The 18,156-nt window shown below is 34.5% G+C and overlaps 1 protein-coding gene across 1 annotated transcript in view; it reads left to right on the forward strand.

Annotated features, from left to right (window-relative positions):
* Positions 1-1,528: 1,528 nt before the first annotated feature.
* The window catches only part of LOC128987868 (dynein regulatory complex subunit 7), a 146,722-nt gene continuing 130,094 nt past the window's right edge, over positions 1,529-18,156 (forward strand). The window contains exons 1-2 of the mRNA XM_054408931.1: positions 1,529-1,949; positions 3,208-3,358. Coding sequence (XP_054264906.1) covers positions 1,597-1,949; positions 3,208-3,358 — 504 coding nt within the window. The 5' untranslated portion in view covers positions 1,529-1,596. The remainder of the gene's footprint in view (positions 1,950-3,207; positions 3,359-18,156) is intronic.

Here is an 18,156-nt window from a genome sequence, read left to right on the forward strand (position 1 = left end):
ACCCATACAGGAATAGGTATGTCAGATAGGGATATATGAGCCCAGTATGCATACAGGAGTACAGTGTTGGCTGTTGTCGGAGCATTATTCTGAGCATGAAAATACCTACCAAAACCCTTTTTACTACATGCTCAATATGTTGATGAAATGTGAGATTTTCATCAAGGAGTACTCCAAGGAACTTCACATTTTGGGAGGGACAGATAATGGTTACGTCTAACAGGACATTTAGAAGACTGTGATTTTTCTGGGATCGTCTTTTAGAAATTTGGAATCGTAGAAGTTGCGGGTTTTCTCAGGATTTAGGGATAAATGATTCTCTTCGCAATGGCACCATTGAAGAAGATACAGTTTTATTCGACAAAAGCGATTTGTTCTAACACCTCCATACTGATTGGATATAGTGAGGAGGTGTCGTCGGCAAATAAGCATAAATTTGAATTCTTCACACTAGATGGAAGGCTGTTTATGAAAATGTGAAAGAGGATTGGTCCCAGGATGGAACCCCCGCGGGGCACCCCCTGCTAACTAAAGCTTCTGAGGAATAAATATTTTTTCAAGCACCCCTTTGCATCTACTGCAGGGATCGTGACTGACTGCCTTCTCCCCTCCAAGTATGAGGAGAACCAGTGAACCCTAAACTTAATTCATTTTACATAAAAGTAGCCCATGGTCAACCATCTTATCAAGAAATCAATTAGATCTACCAGAACCAGCTTGGAAAATTTAAAGAATGGGCAATAACCAATCAAACCAATTTAAACCTTTTCTCCAACAGCGTTGGTTATAGAATAATCAAAGACGCAAACATACTACTATAATAGTACTATAATAGAGTACTTGGCGAAACCCGAATTTATTTTTTTAGAAATTGGTTTGTGTGGTTCCGATGCTCTTCTCCTGGGGGCATGTTACCGCCCTCCGGGAGTGGGTCATCTGGCCGACTTTGAAATCCATAGAAAACCGATCCCGCCCGACTGAAGGCGACACTGAAAGAATATTATCTCAACCGGATGGTAGTGGCGTGGCGGGATGGCGTGCGTTAGGCTTAGCTGCTGCAAAGAGTGTATGTGTGTGTGACTGTATGCTAGGAAAAGAAATGTATGTTATGTTGTTTATTATTAATTATGTTACGAAATGTGTATTTTACTTTTGTTCATATCATGTATTATTGTTATTACTATTATTATTTAGAGGTTAACTGTAAGAAAGGACCATGAGGTCCTAAGTTCGCCTCAATAAAGAAGGATTTTCATTTCATTTCATATAATACAGTATATTGATGTGATGTATGATGTCAAACGGAAGCCACGGTATTCACTTCCTTTACGCCATCTGGCGCTTTATTTTCTATTCCTTTTTCCTTTTACAACTTGCTTTGAATCATCATTGGGGCATCAAAGTTCACTTGTTTCCCCTTCCCGGTTCCCGCTGGTTTTGTTTTGTTGTTGCCATGGTGATGTGCAATAATATGATGTTATCGGCCGTATCTGCGTACGTGTGTGATTACTGATTAGCTTATTAGATTCTTTTGGAAACCTTTCAAAATAATTAAGTATTGTCTCTTCTTTTAAGTTAGTAATACTGCATTTTACAATGGAGCCTTTGGCTTCTAGTATTGATGAGGATAATATTGATCCACAAGAGTTAATATTAGAAACATGTGATGAAAACACACTTCTAGATGGAGTTGAATCCATAAAAACAGAAAGTGTTCCGCCTTTTAGTTTTGAAGAAAATTTAAACATAGGCCTACAACAGAAATCAGAAGTGGACTTAAATACTATTTTAGGATTTGAGAGTGAGGAGTATAGTGAAAGCAAACATGGTTCAGAAGTTGTTTGTCCACTAGGTGAATCTTATATCCCTTTAGCACCTGAATTGATTGAAGAAAAGAAAAAGCTATTAGGAGTTATCAGATTGTATTGGCCAGTCTCTCCTGATATAAGGTATTTTCCTATCACTCAACATAACATTTGATATAGCCTAGGTATGCAGGGGTAGACTTTCATAAGTGGGCCCAAAAACAACCAAATGAAAATATCATTGATTTATCGACTATTTCATTTGATACCTAAGTTATATCAAGTTTGGTTAGTTAACTTAGGTTAACCTAACCTAACTAACCGAATGAAATAATCAATACTATAATTATTTCCATTCGGTTGTTTTTGGCCCCACTTAGGCCTATAAGTCTACCTAGGCTATATGCAGTGCTCGATTTGTCAAAAATTAGTGCCGGAACTGTAACCTATTTAATGGAGTTAGTACCTAAGTTACCGGTACCTATTTATGCCAATATTTTTATCTTTCCAAAAGAGAGGTACGGGGACTCCATTCCACCGCAAATCGAGCACTAGATTACTGGATATATGCAAGGGGACAAGGGGTACACTTTAGTTTATGCCCCACATTTAGGCCTACTATTAAAGTACATTATACATTAACTACCAGCTGCTTGGTTATAAAATGAAACTGTTCTAAACTAACCTAACCAAACATGCTGCATGTGAGCATGGGTGTAAACTAAAGTGCAGCCTATGCAGTATGCAAGTGTCATACAAATAAGATTTGAGAAGCTATAAGATTTATGAGTTGAGCTAGGCCCTATGTTACTCAATCTCACATTGGTCAAATTATAATACAGTAGGCCTACCCTTTTTTAGCCTAGGATGTAAAAATCTTACAAAAGTATATAAGTAAGTAGTATTCATTTGGTATTGTTTAGGCCTACTTTTGGTGGTGTATTGTGCTCTTCTGTAATTTACTAGGCTAGTTCTGATAAGTGTATGTTAAAGTGTGAAGTAGGCCTACTAGATAGACAAAATAAAAAGGGAATATTTTATATTAAAAGATAAACTACAAAAAACTGTATAAAAGGGTGAATAAGTTTATCCACTCCGAGAGACATTATGATTGTTTTGTAAGAGCTTTTGGTATCTTTGTTATGTTATAAAAAGTAAGGCTTGATATTAACAGGTTAAGCTTAATGTAATTTTAGCAAATTTCCCATAACTTATAGGGAATAAGCTAAATTACCGTAGGTCTCATGGTGCGACAAAGACCAGGAACAGATTTACTTTTTCGTTTTGCGGCCCCCAGAGCTCATAAACACCCTCTGTTCAAATTCATATACTGTATACTAATTATATATATTTATATTAGGCCTATATTAAGTCAAATAAGTTTTATTTATCTTGCTTTTAGTTTGAAAAACTTTCCTGAGAATTACACACTTAACAGCAGCAAGGAGAAAGTTTTGTTGCTGTACGCAGAAAATTTTAGGAAACAGTACCATGCAAACTTCCCAACCAAAAAACCACTTCTACTAGCAGCTGAAAATGAATGTGGTGTTCAGGTAAAATACAACCCAACATTATTTTCGGGTCTGACTTAAGGGAGGTACAAATGAGGCAATGATGACATCATAGTTTAGTTCAAAATTCCTCCGCAGCGTTGTAGTAGAGAGCACAGCGCGTAATTTTTACTTCACTATTAGGCCTAGTTAGTTACCTATAACATTCAGAAAAATTATAAAATTAATCTTAAAATTTTTCAATTATTAAATTAAACTGTCATAATCTAACCAAACTAACCAAACGTGTTGATAATGAAAAAATAGAATGAAGGTTTACTAATCTAGAAATAGTTTTGTTCATGAAATAAAATTATAAATGCCTAAAATTCAACTTTATAATTTTTTAATTATAAAATTAAACTGTCTGATATGAAAACCAAACTTGCTGATATTAAAAAAAATTGTTGACAAAAAGTTAGAGCTGCCAGTGGGATTCGAACCCGACACCTTCGGATTATCAGCCCGACACGCTATCCACTGCACCACCGAGGCCGATGATCGAATTCCGTATCATTGCGGTACCGTAATGGTGTTCCCTCAAGAGATGATCTGACAGCTGACGTCATCGAAGGCTCACTTCTGTACCTCCCTTGAGTAAATATACCATTACCATTATTTTCTAATCACTGGGGTTTGTGAAAAATCTTGTCATAGGTTAGATATTTTACGTCATACTGCAGCAAAAACAACTGTTTTTATGCTTTGTGGGCTTAACCCTTTCGATGCTAGAATATCTTTTTGTAATTTTCCAAAAAATGCTAGGGTCTAGTGGGGTTTGGGATCAGAATCGTATAATTCATCTTTGAAGTGAGACGGGTTTTTTTAGTCAGAATAGAGCTATGAAACTTTGTGCACAAATAAATTTGTATCTTAAATGATCGCTTAATTAATTTTCAATTTTTAGGTAAAGTAAAAGTATGAAAAAAAATGTTTTTCAAAACCCTTGCGCGTGATCCCAATTGCCCCACCACACCGGGGCAAATGGAATCACAGTTGCTATTTTCTGGGCCAATTGGGATATATTCCATGTTGTCAGTTTTCAAAGAAATTTTCAATTTTTGAATTACCTAGGCCTATGTTTACAACTTTGGGAGTTACGAACTTTATTGCGGGGCCATGTCCGAGAAGGTGAGCCAGATTACTTATTTTGGAAATTACTTATTAAAATCAAATTACTTTTGGATTAATTAATTTTGGACCAATTTGGATGATTAAAGTGTCAAAAAAATTTCCCTGATCTGTAGTTTTGCAAAGTGTTTTTTGTTTTACGATATCTTTATTAGTTTGGTCAGGATCTTCCATCAAAGTTGGGGTTTCTTCCATAAGATTAACATGGGGGAATCTAAATATTGAATTGGAAACATTGTCTCCTCTAATTTGAGAGAACGGCTGGGCGTAGAAACTTGGTAGAGGTGTCCAAAGAAAGGTCTTGGTCTGTGGATGAGTTATCAAAAGAAAAACGAAGTAAATTCGCTTAGGGCTCTGCCCTAGAAGCCTTTAAAGATCCCTCCACAGATTTGTTTACATTTTGGCCATGTGGATAATACTTTTTAATGAAACAGCTGTTAATTTTAAAATTGTATTTTAAACAACACACATCTAATTGAGTTAACTAAATAGTCCAAAAGAAGTATTTGCAATGTTATTTTCTGATTTTCTTCTGTATCATGTCATGTTTTGCAATATTTCCATTACGAAATCGGTAGAAAATCTTATTATAACAGTAACTTTTGAAATTATTTCTTATTGAATTATCTTATATCTATTGAACGGGTTGTGTCTGCATTTTTTACCACTTTTGCCTATATCATTCAAGACAGATGATCATAGGTTCATGAGATTATTGTCATAGGCCTACATGCTTTCAATCATTGGAAAAATCTTCGATTGTGTAATACAATACAAAATAATACAAGTGCAGAAGAACACGGTGCCCATTTGAGCCGTGTCCATATTTTGTTAAATTAAAAGTGGTTTACAGCAACTGGACAAAACGTTTTACAATATTTATGTAGAAATAATATGTGCATGATTTAGAAATTTACTAGTGAACCTGTGCGGCTCAATGCCCCGCAAAAACATATTATGAATTTAAAAAACAAATTCATCGTGTTATATATTGACTCGTCGAAAATTAAATACAGTAATAATAAAGCATTAGAAGGGAAGCAACCCAGCCATTTTCTAGCTATATGCCTATTATATTTAGTAAATTAATAAGTGTTCAAGTTCAAGTGTGTTACAGGGTAGTTATTTTTTTTTTAGAGATTTAAAAACACATTTAACAAAACATTTTATCATATCAAACCAATAGGCAGTGAATGTGCATATACCTATGTAGCATATTTTGAGGGTCATAAATTGCTGCTTGAAGAAAACACTTTTAACAATATTTTTTCACAAAAGCACTTCCATAAATACTACGATTTTAGTCTTAAAATCACCTTCAGGAATATTACCCTGGTCAGAATTGTCCGTAATGAATATGCTTATCCTACTATTAATATTAAAAGATGTAGCCTTACTTAAAACAACATATACAGTAAATACAGTATATAGTTGCTCATGACTGAAATTGGTCTGGCTAAGAACATTGCTGCTCTTTAATTAAAGTGCTTGTGCTGCAAATGCCAAAGATAACAGAAATTAGCATCTTTCCATTTTAAAAAGTAACTGTGTTTCAGACGGGCCAATTTTTTATCCTCAAAATCAAAATATGTCCTTACTCACTTGTTCCATGTTAGGACTTTACATTCTACTTTACATTGTTGTTAACCGTTCTGATCACATGAAGCCTTGTGCTATTAATGAGGCCCTTTTTGATGTATTCATATCAATAAAACCACTGCCTCCTTTTATTAGTATAATCTGTGTCTTGGCAATCCACTGACCTCTATATTTAAAAACTCAGTTGGATTTTTTAGATGGGTGCCTCTGCCTTCGACTGTTTTCGAGGACCCATTCTTCCCCTTGGCATACTGACAGTTAATTACCTAACTTGTAAAGTTCATTTAGTAATTCATTAATACTGTTAGTTTATAAAGAAAATTAGATAAAAGGTACTTGGCTTGGTGCTTTCATAACTGCAAACTCAAAATACACCCAGAAGTAAAAAAGAATCAAGTTATTCGTTAAAAAAAACTATGTTTGTGTAAAAACATTATTCACATGAAGTAGTAGTCTAAGACCATTAGCATAAAACTAGGCCTGACCTGGGCAAAATTAATAACAAAGCAAAACCAACTGGAATGTGTTAGGCATGCATCCCTTAACATTTTGTGAAAATTCCCAACTTTTACCACTGTAGCAAAAACCGCCATCTTGGAAAATGGCGGACAATCTATAGAACACTGCAAGGTTCCACTTAAAAACTTATTGTTCCCAAACCATTCCATCTAGAAAAGTTTAGTTAGTCTTAAATTCTTCGCCATAATAATACCTACAAGAAAATACCATATTATATAATAGTAATATGATTTTGTTAGTAAAAAAACAAATTAAAATTTAAAATATGTAAAAAAAATTAGACATATTCTCACTTTTTCGGGGTTTTCGCCATTATTATTGAGGAAATGCAGATTTTACCTTTCAACAAACATGTAGGGCTTTAAATTCCGCTTCATTTCCATATATAATATAACTATTTTTGAGCAATATTGGCGTAAACGTTGAGTGTCAAAGTACACTCTCACGTAACGCACCCGTGGGACCAAAATTTATATATTGTGGTTGTATTGGCAGAATATTTCAGTTCTGGCGGGGAACATGCAACGTGAGGTGGTTATAGTATAGAAGTCCCTAAACGTAAAATTGTCCAGACCCCAATTTTTAAGAACCTCGGTCGGCGGTAATGACGTCATCTAGATGGCGGCTGTAAAAGGATGCTGGGTCGCCATGAATTGGTTATAACACCTAATTGCCTGAACCGATTTTAATGAAATTTGGCATACAAGTGCTTGAATACACTATCACAGCCAAGGTTTTCAATGGTTGAGTTTGATCAAGCAGTTTCAAAATGGTGGCCGTTAATAATTAAAATAATAAAAATGTTTCAGTTTTTTGTGTTCTCAACTCCCTCCAGAGATCTCCATCAACCTATTTATTTTCCTTGCAATCACAGGCTGTGATGTCGTCTCTAAATTTCATGGAATTGGCAAATACCCCTGCTACAGCAAACCCGCAGACCAAGTGAGTTTGTATTTGCCTGGTTTGATATTCAATTTAATCCATTTCAATAACATTGGCTTTAATGAGAACCTAGGTTTGCAGATACATGGAGAGTAATAAAGTGAGTTTTTATTAATATAATAATAGCTCAGTTTAAAATAAATAAATTTGCCTAGTTTCATCAAAATATATTTCCAAACAAGCAAACTAAAACAGTTTATGTATTCTCCGTAAGAATAACACGGCAACTTTAAATTCTTTGGTTTATCTCCGAAATCAATACCTGTACAAAAACACATCAGTATACTAAATTATTTGTTTGCTTAAGCTCTTCACAATTTTTTAGAGATAAATAGGGATTTCTATTTTGTGATGGTAAAATATGAGAAAAACACATTTTTACCCCATAAATCCTCCCAACCACCCCGTTCCCATGGTCCGATCATGCTGGCTCGTGAACTTAGTCGAAGAAACGTAGGTTTACACGTTTGTACCAAATTTCATCGAAATCGGATCATTTTTGCGTGATTTATTGTGCTAACGGAAACACACATAAACAGGGTGTTCAAAACACATGCATACCAATTTTAGGGGAAATAATTATCTTAGTCCAATTCAAAATTTCAAAAAGTCGGGCATTTTAATTTTTAAAATCAAAATTACTGAAAATGGAAGATTTTATGAAAAAGTGTCAAGACAACTTTTGGTTAGCATTTAAATTTTCTATCAAACTACTTTCAGTTCAAAACGATCAAATTTTTAACTGAAATATTAACACTTTTAGTTGTAAATCGAGGAAAACCTGACTAGCTTAGCCTCTTTCTGCCTCTATTTACAACTAAAAATCGTGATATATCAGTCATTTCTCTTGCGATTTTTTGAAATTGGTATCGTTTGATAGGGAATTTTAAATGCTAAACAGAAGTGTCCTTGACAATTTTTCATAAAATCTGCCTTTTTCAATAATTTTGTATTTAAAAATTAAAAGAACGCCATTTAAAATTTTTTAATTGGGCCAAGGTAATTTTTTACCTAAAATTGACATCTTCTACCTTTACAAACATACCAAGTTTCATAAATTTCACTCAAAATAATCAAAGGATACAAATTTTAATAAAAAAATACAAAACTGTGGATATCTAGTTAACGAAACGATTTTGAAAACAAATGTTATTCTTTATGTTCTTCTTATTTTGGCAGAAGGGATCAGTTTGTAAATTTTGTCCCTACCCTTTTTCAACACGCCGTCTGTATATATGTGTGTCAGTTAGGAAATTAATAATTGGTATAGTCTTATTGAAGCACCATTGTTTATTGTTTACTGTACTTTAATTTTAGTTCTAAGCTATCAATTGACATGACCAATGCAAATTTTGTATTTGTTATTTTGGTTTAATAAATGAGTTATAAGTTATGAAAAACTATCCGATTTTTTATGAAATTTGGTACAAACGTGTAAACCTACGTTTCTTCGAACAAGTTCACGAACCAGCGTGATCGGACCATGGGAACGGGGTTTTAGGCGGGATTTAAGGGGTAAAAATTGGAGTTTCTTTTGTTTAACCCTCAAAACATGAAATTATCCAATTTATCTCTAAACAACTGTGAAGGGCTTAAACAAAACAAAAATAATTTAGTATATTGAAGTGTCTTTGTACGGTTATAAGTTACGGAGAATATTCGAAAGATTTAATATTATGCCCATGTTATTCTTACGGAGAATACATAAACTGTTGTAGTTTGCTTGTTTATGAATATATTTTAATGAAACTTGGCAAGTGTATTTATTTAAAACTATTCTATTATTATATGAATAAAAAACTCGCTTTATTACTCTCCCTGTAGCAGCAAGCCCAGGTACTCTTGAAGCCTAATGTTATTGAAATAGATTTAATTAAAAATCAACTTAGGCAAGTGGAAACTCGCTTAGTCTGTAGGTTTGCTGTAGCAGGGGTATTTGCCAATTCCATGAAATTTAGAGACGACATCACAGCCTGTGATTGCAAGGAAAATAAATAGGTTGATGGAGATCTCTGGAGGGAGTTGAGAAAACAAACTGAAACATTTTTATTATTTTAATTATTAACGGCCACCATTTTGAAACTGCTTGATCAAACTCAACCATTGAAAACCTGGGCTGAGATAATGTATTCAAGCACTTGTATGCCAAATTTCATTAAAATCGGTTCAGGCAATTAGGTGTTATAACCAATTCATGGCGACCCAGCATCATTTTACAGCCGCCATCTAGATGACGTCATTACCGACGACCGAGGTTCTTAAATATTGGGGTCTGGACAATTTTACGTTTAGGGACTTCTATACTATAACCACCTCACGTTGCATGTTCCCCGCCAGAACTGAAATATTCTGCCAATACAAACACAATATATAAATTTTGGTCCCACATGTGCGTTACGTGAGAGTGTACTTTGACACTCAACGTTTACGCCAATATTGCTCAAAAAAAGTTATATTATATATGGAAATGAAGCGGAATTTAAAGCCCTACATGTTTGCTAAAAGGTAAAATCTGCATTTCCTCAATAATAATGGCGAAAACCCCGAAAAAGTGAGAATATGTCTAAATTTCTTTACATATTTTAAATTTAAATTTGTTTTTTTACTATCAAAATCATATTAATATTATATAATATGGTATTTTCTTGGAGGTAATATTATGGCGAAGAATTTAAGACTAACTACACTTTTCTAGATGGAATGGTTTGGGAACAATACGTTTTTAAGTGGAACCTTGCAGTGTTCTATAGATTGTCCACCATTTTCCAAGATGGCGGATTTTGCTACAGTGGGAAAAGTTGGGAATTCTCACAAAATGTTAAGGGATGCATGCCTAACACATTCCAGTTGGTTTTGCTTTGTTATTAATTTTGCCCAGGTAAAAGTCTAAAAGGCCTAGACTAGTAGATGATTTGTTTGATTTCTCGATCAGGTGTTTCGTTTCTAATGAATTAATAATGTCAAAGATTTGTGATTTTAAATACATCAATTATTATAGTAAAGTTTTCTAAATATGGTAACTTATTCTCAACTAAATTTTACTATTCCCAACAGGAAAATTAAGTAGTGAGATCCATTATGAGTAAAGTTTAAGGCACACAATCCTTGATTGAAATGTAGTATACATTAACAGTCATAATACACAGCAATTATTATGTAGTAGACTTACACTATTTTCAAGTAACAAACATATGTTTCTGTAAATAAAAATTATCTCCCTTGTTATTCTTATGGAGAAATACGAAACTTTAAAGGGCCCCAGGGCCTCACTCTCTAATTATTTCCTTAAAAAGAAGGTTTCCTGCACAACTTCACGTTACGCTCTTTCCAATGACACCAAAAACATGTCAATCGGTTCAGTAGTTTCGGAGGAGTAATTGTCACAAAAATCGTGCTTGCGTATTAAATAAGTATAGATTAAGCTGGAAAACTGCATTATACTGCAGACTTTTAAGAGAGGTTACTTCCATGTATTCATTCAGCTTAGTGAAAACATAATATAGATATGTAAACAAATAAGAACCTCAACTCTTAGAGAGCCTTTGAATGTCATTAGACTAACGAAAAGGGTTGTGCATGTTTACTAGCGCTACTATTCAACAAAAACCATTTAATTTATCCCTAAAATATATATTCTTAAAGTGCACTGAGCAGCAGTCTAAAAAATCTATGTAACTTACCCATATAATATAGATACAAAATGATCAAACTCGCATTGTGACATTAATGTCAGTGACATTTATTAATTCGGCTTATATTTCTCCAACAGAAAGTTCATCTGCAGAATTTGATTGTACTCTTACAGTTTCTAAAAACATCCAAACACAGAAACCTTGCCTAAAATAATACCTATATTGACAAATTATTTGCAGTGGCCTATATTAACGACCGTGGCCCACTGGGTTGGTAACATTATTGAAAATAACACAACATTTTGGCTGTAAAAATGGCCCAATGAGTAAATACTATTTAAGCAGCTACTGTTATGACAGAAAGGTCATATTCCTTTTAAACTAGATCACATCATCCTTTATAAGATACGTTGATTAACAATGCATGTAAACGTCAATACTTAACAATAATGTAACAGCCAATTTACATTATTTTTTTGCTTTTTGGAAATGCCACATTACTATGTCATTCGCATTATTTGTTGCCAATGAAGCTGCACGACCATATAAATGAGGAGGCCCCTAACAGTTCAAGAATAAAAGCCAACTTCACTTATTCCACTACACCTAACATTCCGTTGAGAGATTATATTGCCAACTTTATGCAACTGATAAGGCTGAAACAACTAACTGACATCCCCCATGTCAAGGAATTCAGCCTTAACAGTAACCCCACAACCAATTTATCAAAATTGTGCTAGAGGGTTATATTCATTGGCACATAAGTACGATATGAACTGACGTGACGTGACGAAGGAAAAATAAAACTTACACTGTAACGGTTATACCTCCCCTTGAAGTTAGAACGTGTCTTTCCAACAAACAGATTTTTTTCAAATAAAATCATAGCTTAATCTGCATTACACTGATGAAATCACGGAAGTGTTTAGCTACAAAAGATCCACCAATACGATTTTAATACTATTTAAAGGTTCTTTCAAAGGAAGAGATACCATATAGCATACTAACAACTCCGATGACGTACGGTATGGGAAATATTTTATTCATTGAATGATTAACCCTTTTTGGTAACTAACACAATTAATATATTGTTTTTACACAATTATTACTCTTTAAACAATGCTAAATGCTCAAAATATGTATAATTTCACTCAATTTATCGCAGTTAGATGAATTAGCGTAAGCCTTGAAAGTAACGTTGATTTCGACGAGTTTCATCTAGTTACTTAATAATTTTAATCAAGTAATTAAAATTATTAAGTAATTACCAAATAACTTATATTGGAATCAAGGTAATTCCAATTACCCCACACCCCGTGATTCCAATTAACCCATGCGTTTGAGGAGGGGTAACTTAATTGGGATCATGGCTATAACATTTTATCTGTTCATCCGAAGCTATTGTTGATATTTTTTATGGATTCCTTGATGAAAAATAAGGACATTTCAAGTCTTCTTATCATTTCAACACTTATAGGAAAAAATCAGTGGTAGGCTAACTTAAAAAAAAAACATATATGAGGTGTTATAACATTCAACATGTAATTTTTGAAACAAAAATATAAGATCACTGCAACCCGTGATTCCTAGCCCCTTGCTCCCAATTACCCCACTTGACCCTAGATTTATTATTTACTTATTTCATCCCAAAAGTGCTTGACTTGCCATGGGGGCAAAGTCTAGTGTGCGAGAAAAAAAATGGGTAAAAATAAAATTTTTCATCTCAAAAGTGCTAAGGAACGATATATTGGGCATCGGTCGTATGAGGAATTGAAAAAAACCATCGCTGTTTTGAAACAACAACCGAGTCGACCAATGTGCCCATTTAAACTGACACGATGGAAAGTCACGCCGGCACGATATATCGTTAGACCAGGGTGGGGATGAGTCACGGCGTTGCCACATCGAAGGCCTTATACTAGAGACGGCTATGCTATACTTAAGAAGATAAAACTCAGGGTTGAAGTTAGGCAGCAACATGGAATAGCAATGCAGGGACGCTGCTTTTAATTTTTTTTAATAGGCCTACCATAATACCAACTAATTATGTAGGCCTACAGCTGGGTAGCTCAGTGGTTATGTAGCTCGCCTAGTAATCAAAAGATCGTTGGTTTCATTCTGAGAAAAGTGTGAAATTTTTTGATGGTTCAAAACTGGACCCAGCTTTCCATGATCATTGGCTTTTAATAAATGATCCTGACTGATGAAACAGCTGGCCTTAGTCAGTAACAAAGCTACACAGATCATTCCACTCCATTTTACTCTCATCCTTTACTCATATTTGGGTTAAAATACACATCTAGGTGGCATCCCATTCTGAATTGAAAATAATAATTGGTGGCTCAAATTCAATTCTTAAAAATGTTTCTGTTACTTCCAGCGGTGTAGTCATAAATTTTGCTGTGCGGGAACGCTTATCACTCTCATCTAAAAAAGGGGATTGCTGATAATACATAGGATTTTTAAGGGGGAAAAAACAGAGTGAACGTCTTTCCCGCTGCACTACACCACTGAAACGCTCCTGGTTAGGTGTTATAAATTCTTGAAGTAAAATCAGAGAGTACTTTTAACCAAAATAAAATAATAGTTTATTATTGTTATTATTACTTGTTTTTACCATAAAAAGCATATAACCATTAAGCTTACTAGGTAGCAGGATATGTTGGAGTGATTGCTTTTTGTTGCGAAGTAAATTCTGTGACACTTCTCAAATGCTTAGAGGCCTCGGCTGAGGTGGCAGTCCACTAGACTGGTTCCATAGCTAATTACAGGATCGCAGCTGACTGAACTGATGGATACCACTGGGAGTGTTTCACATTGCGTAAGGTCAAAATTCCAAAAGGTTAAAAGGTGTGCCACTGGGCTTGGACCAGTGCTATTCACCTTATTTACCTCCGACCTCCCCCACCTTGTTATTGAATTTTGCTACGCCGTCATGTTTGCTGACGATACTGTTCTTCTGAATAGAAGCAAGTCCGTGGATGAACTGGAAGGATCGAACTTCAATTCCATCAGCTTAGCCCAGGACTACTGTTTGACGTACGTTTTGGTTTTTAATGAAAATAAAACCACACAGCTTATCCAGGGAAGAGGAAATCTGAGCATGACCGGACCACCTGGAGTCATTGCTGGAGTGGCTGTTGTTACTACCAAACAACCTTTATCAAATTTGAGTGTAAAAAGTCTGGCGAAAAGATATTTGAAAATTTTGCATGTGAAACAAAATTTTTAGGTCTAACCTTGGACAGCACACTAAAGTGGACATCACATGTCAATAAAATATGTAATAAAATTAGCTCCGGTATTTTTACTTTAAGACGACTATATCCCCTTTGCAGTAAAGAAATTTTGCGTGTGGTTTATTATTCAAATATACACTCCCATATTGCTTATGGTATTGAAATTTATGGTGGAACAAATAAATCTAACTTAAATGAAATTTTACATTTACAAAAAGAGGCCATAAGGTGCATCCTTAATTTAAATGAAAATGAATCATGTAAAAATCGTTTCAAAGAATTAGAATTCTTTACAGTTTACAGCCTCTACATATATAAGACTATATTATATGTTAAAAGCCGGGAGTCGCAACTGCAAAGACAGCAAGATGTACATACTTACAATACTAGACACAAACAAAATTTTATAATTAAAAAGCATAAAAAAGAAAAATTTAAAGAAAGCCCTGATTATATTGGGGTTACATTTTTTCATTCCCTCCCTTGTAGCATCAGAAATGAGGAAAACGGAAATAAGTTAAAAAAAAGCTTAAGAATTTTCTAATTAGTGGAGAGTTTTATAATTTTGAAGAATTTACTGCACTATGTTCAAATATGTAAATAAACATGTAAATACGTAAAAAAAAAATAAAAGATAAAATGGATCAGGAAAATGGTTTTTAGTATTAGTTATAGATTAAGATTAAGACGCATTCATGTACACATTGTTGTATGTCTGAATAAAGATTTATTTGACTTGACTTGACTTTGACTTGACTTGACTTAACATCTGGGAATGATCCTTGACGATACTCTATCATGGAACAGCCACGTTAGTTCGCTCCGTCTCAAACTTGGCTCTGCTCTTTTTGGAATACGGCGTGTGTTGACAACCAATACTCCAGATGCAGCTATGATCTATCACGCCCTCCTCGAAAGTCACCTTTGATATGGAATTATATTTTGGGGTGGTTCGTCACGGGCAAATATCCAGTACATCCTTATTCTCCAGAAGTTGGCAGTACGAACCCTAGCCGGATTAAAATAAAGAGACAGCAGCAGAGCTGTTTTCAAACACCTTCGCATCCTCACTATCCCTTCAATATACATTCCAGGTGATACTTCAAGCCAGGAAACTGGAGTCCAACAGGCAGGGCAGCATGCACAATATATCACAACACTCAAAATTCAGCCGACTTCAATCCACCCTACCACAAGACTGCCTCTTCAATCACCTCCCACGACACATCAAAAATGAAAACCCCGCCACTCTACAAACAAGACTTCGCAGCTGGCTTCTGGAAACTCCTCTGTACAGCATCAAAGAGTTCTTCCTGTGGTCCAGTGAACACATTGAAATTTGGTAACATACAGTGCTGAAAACAGCTTTTGGAAAATGTATGACACCATTGCTTGAAGCTGTTGAATAACAATATTTGTATTGTACTGTATTAACTGAATTGTATTGTATTGTAATGATGCATTAGGATCAGAGGTACACTTTGAAAAAGTGGTGTATCATTTCCTCTTGCAAACATTATTAACAAATTTTGTAGATAGGGAATCCCGAATCGAATACCAATTTATACAACCAATTGTTAAAATCCAAAAAAGTTGTAAGTTTAAATTTTGTATGTTATTCTTATGGAGAATAAGTGACCTGTTGTATTTTGCTTGTTTAAGAATACATTTTGATTCAAATTGCCAAAATTATAGATTTTATAAATAAAGTATTAACATTTTACTAAAAAACACATTTTTATTACCTTCCCTGTACTGTAACAGCAAACCTAAGTACTGATTAAACGTAAAGTTGTGTTAATAGGGAGTAAATTTGGAATTAAGGACATATTTTTGAGAAAATCCAATAAAACAAATGGAAATTTACTTAGTCTGCATGTCTGCTGCAATGGTGGTATGGTATTTAAAATGTTTTATCTCCTATACAAGAAAATACGAAGAAACGTTTTGCATTTGAAGTTAACCAAAGTGGGACACTATTAATTAATATAATAGAACATTTTTAATTTAATTTTTAATAAATTTTTAACGACAAGGCCCATTCCAGTCTACTGGTTAACGGCTGCTTTCTTCAAGGTATCAAGGTAGAATATTTATGAACAATTCTCTCTCTCCTGTGTCTCCCCTAACTAGCTAGGCTACTATTTATTTCCTTTAACACGTTCGCTACTGCAATAGTACGAAATTTTCCATTCACATGGACCAGCGACGCACATATGCGACGGCCGGTTTCTACCCATAGACTGCCGTCGCATACATTAAAATAGACTGCCGACGCATATTTGCGTCGGGGTTCTAATGTTATTAAAATGCTTATATCTTTGTAGTGGTCTATTTGAAGGCACTGAATTCCCTGCAGTGGTCTACAGAGATGTCTGACGCACAACTGCGTCGCTTGGTCTGTGGATATGATGATTGGTGACGTCATATGATACTTGGAAAAACTGTTCTTTACTTTTCTGCATCACTGTATGTATGTATGCAGTATGTATGCTGCATTATCCTATGTAGCTTTTATATTTGTTCAGTTATAAACTGTTCTTGAATAATCTGTTTATTTTTTTACTTACTTTCACCTTAAAACACAAAAAATGAGCCGTCGCATACATGCGACGTTTAGTCTATTTCAAGAAAACTATGATAATTTTCACTATTGTCTTCGCTGTAGACCGGGCGTCGCAAATATGCGACATTACAAAAGGTTATAAAAAATACAAGAAACAAGAACAATTTATTTACAAACACTATTGTAGCGTATTACAATGTAAATGATCACTGTTTTACAGGTTTTCGCCCGTGGTCTGTGTGTACTGTTATCCAAGTGACAGCCGGTCTATGTGTAAGATTGAAATGTATACCTCGGTCTGTGGCAATGACCGCGGCAGCGAACGTGTTAATATTTCATTAGTATCATACCTGTATAGAAATTAGAATATTTTAAGTTTAATGTTAAGTAAGCTTCCACTAACAGGCAATAATGTTATGCCCATACAGAACTACAAGATGAAGGCATAGATTATTGTCGTGAGTGCAATCCTTCATGTCAAGAAGGAGGCAAATGAATATTTGGGTCTGCCAGCAGACCGGAACCTCTGGGAAATCTATATATTGTATAAGTATGGAAGTAATGAAAAATAGACAAAGCTTTGAAGTAGCAGTTATAATACAACTGAAATGTAATGCGAGGTAGCAACTAGAATAGGTTGCATAGAAGAGATGTAGTTTAAAAAATCAATTTATCTTGCAAACTAACTCAACTCTTACTTAACACCTCACACGAGCGGCAAATCTAGCGACTAGGCTGTGAATAGAATTGTTGTAGCCCGGTGACATACCAGCTCAATCGAGCGATAACACCACAGACTAGATCACAGGCACGTCGTAAGAGAATGATCATCAATAACCTATCTTTTTCATACATCAATGTTTTGCTATCAATATTCTATGTGTTTTACATCGATAAGTGACAATTTTTTTTTTTTATTGCATTGATGTTTTGGACTATTATCAATGATTTTCCATAGCTAAATTTGTATTTGAATAATAAATTTTAGATAATAAACAATCAATTAAACTATGATAAATGCTTAGCTCCAAAAAACCGTATTGTTATGAGGTTATAGGGCAATTTCAAATGAGTTTTAGATACCTCTCAGTTGTTTATAAACTGATATTTTGTTTTTTGTTAGGCCTATTGTTGAAGCTGTAACTAAATTTACCAAATAGTTATATGCAATTT

Source organism: Macrosteles quadrilineatus, unplaced genomic scaffold (genome assembly GCF_028750875.1).
Source record: "Macrosteles quadrilineatus isolate MER2022 unplaced genomic scaffold, UCM_ALF_1.0 Scaffold_2__2_contigs__length_208266976, whole genome shotgun sequence".
NCBI classification, from domain to species: domain Eukaryota; kingdom Metazoa; phylum Arthropoda; class Insecta; order Hemiptera; family Cicadellidae; genus Macrosteles; species Macrosteles quadrilineatus.